The 4004-nt window shown below is 47.0% G+C and overlaps 1 protein-coding gene across 3 annotated transcripts in view; it reads right to left on the bottom strand.

Moving 5' to 3' along the window:
* Akap7 (A-kinase anchoring protein 7) overlaps window positions 1-3998 on the bottom strand; it is a 144632-nt gene extending 140634 nt beyond the window's left edge. Inside the window, exons 1-2 of one of the 3 annotated variants that reach the window (XM_023714279.1) lie at window positions 3974-3998; window positions 1077-1208 (exon numbers count right to left, since the gene is read on the bottom strand). In XM_023714279.1, coding sequence (XP_023570047.1) covers window positions 1077-1191 — 115 coding nt within the window. In that variant the 5' untranslated portion in view covers window positions 1192-1208; window positions 3974-3998. Of the gene's footprint in view, window positions 1-1076; window positions 1209-1294; window positions 1466-2218; window positions 2663-3973 lie in introns of those variants that run through there. The other 2 variants (XM_023714277.1, XM_023714278.1) reach the window with 2 other exon arrangements.
* Window positions 3999-4004: the final 6 nt, after the last annotated feature.

Here is a 4004-nt window from a genome sequence, read left to right as displayed (position 1 = left end):
TATAACAATATCCATACTCACAATAAGGTTCACTGCATAAATTAGGCACAGATGGGAAGGGGACCAGGAAGTCGCAAGACCGGGGGAGGGGAGTAAAATCACTCAAGATGCGACAGGCATAGGCACGTGGACCGACCCCCAAGGCACATGTACTACTGTGTATCAGAAATATACACCAGTACAAAGAGAAAAAGTTTCAAGAAGAGTTCTATGTCCATTGTTATATTAATGAATTAAAAATTAAGACAAAAATTAAACTAGGGACTGTAAGAGATTGTGATAATAACGAAAACAGAATTATGAATAGGACCATAAAATGGGGCATTGTTAAGTAAAAATGGGGGTTCCTCCAGCACAGGCTCCGCAGTAACATGATTCCCCATCTAGTAACCAAACGTGTATCTGTCCAATATGCTGAGGCCTTTATTTCCCTACTTACAAGTAACCCAGATAACAGGCAAATCTGTCACATTTTTAGTGGGGGTCACTCCATACATCAGTATGAAATTGGTTTTATACTGACACGAAGTTCAAAGTCAGATGCTAATGTAGTTCCAACAGGATTTCGAGTGAGCAAGCATTTCTCCCAAGTCTGTGGACAGGGCTACCAAGGATTCCAGGGGCTCAGGAGGTACATCTTAGTTACAAGCTTAGCTGGTCTCAACACTGGCCGCCAGCCCCCAGGAGGAAGGGAAATCTGCTGTCATCCCCCAAGAACCCTCTCGAGGCTCAGATACCGAACAGCCAGTCAATGCACTTAGATGAGCAGCTACTACAGCAGATTAACCTGGAGTTACTACTGCAGCAGCCTGAAAGAACGGAAGGTGAGTATGACAGACCATGAATGTTCCAGCCCGTTATGCTCAGGCCCGGCTTATGCAATGATTTAGCTCAAAATTATGCTGAACAGCTCAATTCTATTTGCAACACCTTTGCCAACACAGACAGGATCAACAGACATATGGACCGTGGACTCAACCTAAACTCAAAACAGGCTGCGTGTTTGAGGTAATTTATTAGGGAAACTGTAATTACCTTACTAATCTGAGTACTTGTTCATTTTATAAAACACTCACCTTCACAAACATCTTCAATATCTATAGTGGCAAATGGCAGGCTGATCAGTGAATCCGCGGTGCTGACAGCACAGTCCTGGGTTGCGTCCTCTTCTCCACACCTACTGTCACACATGCTGGAATTCGGTGCCCCTTTGACACATGCCACAGAGAAAAAGACATCATTTAACTTGCCGTGCTTCAAAACTTACATCCAAAACCAAAGCAATTCAACTCACCAAACTCATCTTAGCACCTAGTAGGCGGTACTTCCATACTTATGCAGGCAGCTCTTATGCCCTATTCTGTATTCTGGGTGCATTTTTACATTAGTTAACCAGCTTCTAAAACTTTAGTCATGTTCTAACGCACGGTAACTGCAAGTTAATTGAAGGCAGAGTCAACCAACAAACCTCAACTTTTTCTTTTTAAATATTTATTTATTACATTTATTTATTGTGCGTGTGTGTGTGTGTGTGTGTGGCCAGCTCAGCCCACCAGGGGGCGGGGCTGGCTGGCATGTGGTGCGGGGGGATCGAACCGCGGTCCCTGTGCTTTGCCAAGCTTGTTTCAAGTAGGTGCTTTAGACCACTGAGCCATCTCTCCAGCCCCCTCAACTTTTTTAGAACTACCTTTCTTTAATTCTAAAACTACACTGGGGGTGGGGGGCGCTGAGCGTGGTGGGGCACACCTGTAGTCCCAATACTCAAGAGGCTGAAGCAGGAGGATTTAAATTAACTAAATAACACTATTTTTTTTTTCTTTTGAGCTAGCCTTGAACTCCCAATGATCCTCCTGCCTCAGCCTCCCAAACACTGGGATTATAGGTATGTGCCACCATGCCCCGCTATACTACATTTTTCACCTATCTTTTGAAAACAAACACATCAAGCTTAATCTTTTCATGTCTGTTTCTAATATCATATATGCATGCTCATCTGCATAGGTTCTAACCTTCATTTTTTTCCTCCATAATGACTTTTCAATTGTTTCTCCCCTCATTACATATCACAGTGGGAACTCAGGTAAATACAGCATACATGGCTCTAAATATCCATTTTTGGAAGTTCAAGTGCAAGAACCAAATGGCCTTACAGTTCCCGTAACAGCTGCCCACAGCCACACACTAACGTGAACTCCGACTTCGGTCCCTGTTTTCTTACCAGGGGCAGGCAGACCACATACATCCTGGACAGCCAGGAGGACTCCTGAAATGTTGCTGCGAACTGTGTCAGGCTGTCAGGCGCAGCCTCTGCACACCTTTAGTGACAGACACAGGCGTCACCTGCACAGGGTCCTAGGGTACTTACACAATCTACGTCTATTTACTGAAAACTAATCTATTGTTAAGCTATTAAAGAAATCACTAATTTCCTTTTGTTACAGCTCTCAGATTTTGAATACAATCCCTGCAACACATCCCATTCAGAATATGGTCTACAACATACAATACAGTAACTATCAAATTAGGTCCCAGTTGACATGTATGCCAAATCTTGGTGTGTTTATTGCCGTTTCAGTCATCTCGACTATTATAAACACACATTCTTGTTTTCTGGGTAAAAGAACAGTAAAAAACTTTAAAAAATCACTCAAGTTCAACATTAAAAAACAATACATTCTTAAGAACAGTTTTTTGTTTTTTGGTTTGGGGGAGTTGTAGGGGGTTTGGTTTTGCTTTGTTTTTTGAGACAGGGTCTCACTGTGCAATTGAACTGGCCTTGAACTCAGCAGGGAGCCCAGGCTGGCCCTGAGCCCATGGTGATCCTCCTGCTTCAGCCTCTTCAATGTTGGGATTAAAGAGTGCATCACCACACCCTCGGCTCCTTATTTCATTCTTAATCCAAGCATTGGGAGACAAGAAGTTGCCCATTTAACACTGGTATCTCAATACTAGTTCTTAAATCTGTGCACCAAACTACAGATGATTTATGACTCAGAAAAGATGGATTTAGGATTGTTCAGCTGCACGATGGTATAAAAAGCAATGTGTGTCCAGTAGAAACCACACTTGGGATTTTGAATTCTGACTTTTTTTCTGGCGAGTGAGGGAGAGAAATAGAGCGATCCTACGGTAAACCACAGCTTCCAGGCAGGAAAAAGCTAAAGAAAATTCTAGCACTCCAGGAAGCTGAGGCAGGAGGGTCTTGAGTTGAGGGCTGCCTGGAACAGTGTATCAAAAAAAGGGGAGGAGAGGGACTGTATAAGGGGACAGTTGTATATACAAGTCTGCCAGAAACATTCCCCAACAACTATCAGCAAACGCCAAGGCCTGCCCCTCTAACTACTGAAGGAGCCACAGGTAAGGCCACAGCCTTAATCCCAAGGCTGCGCATTTGCAGCTGAGGGATGATGACGCGTTAGCAATCTCCTGCCTGTAATCCCAGCACTCCGGAGGCTGAAGCAGGAAGGCCACCTGGCTCCACAGTGAACTGAAGGCCAGCGCCTGACCTAGTCTCAAAAAACCAGCCAATCGAAGGGATCTCCATCTTCTCTTCTACAGATCCCTGCACTGTATATTAAAAATGCATCTCCAGAACGTACCCCTGGACCCCCTCCCGCGCCAGGCCCCAGGCCGCAGGCCGCAGGCCCCAGGCCTCAGGCCTGACCCTTGAGCTCGCGAGACCACTGCAAAGCCCTGCCCTGCGCCGCGCCTGTGTGCGCCCTCTGCCGCGTTCTTTGCTTCCCAGGCGTTACAACGTAAGGCTGCAGAGCAGCGCTTCCCAGGCGGCTCGGGCCGGAAGGCCCGACTCCCGGCCCGAGCTGGGGTGCAGGGCACGGCAGTCTCAGCAGCAAGGAAGAGCCTCTCCGAGTCTGGTTTGCCGGGATCACAGGGAAAACGAAAGTGAAACCCGAGGCGGGGCGTCCCGCTCCCGCCCGAGGCCTACGCGCGGCCCCGGCCCGGCCCCGCCGCTCACCGGCTCCGGGGCTCCACGGCGGCGGCACGCG

The sequence above is a fragment of the Octodon degus genome, unplaced genomic scaffold, assembly GCF_000260255.1.
Source record: "Octodon degus isolate 3935 unplaced genomic scaffold, OctDeg1.0 scaffold00034, whole genome shotgun sequence".
Classification (NCBI taxonomy): domain Eukaryota; kingdom Metazoa; phylum Chordata; class Mammalia; order Rodentia; family Octodontidae; genus Octodon; species Octodon degus.
This window is presented reverse-complemented; position numbering and strand designations above follow the sequence as displayed.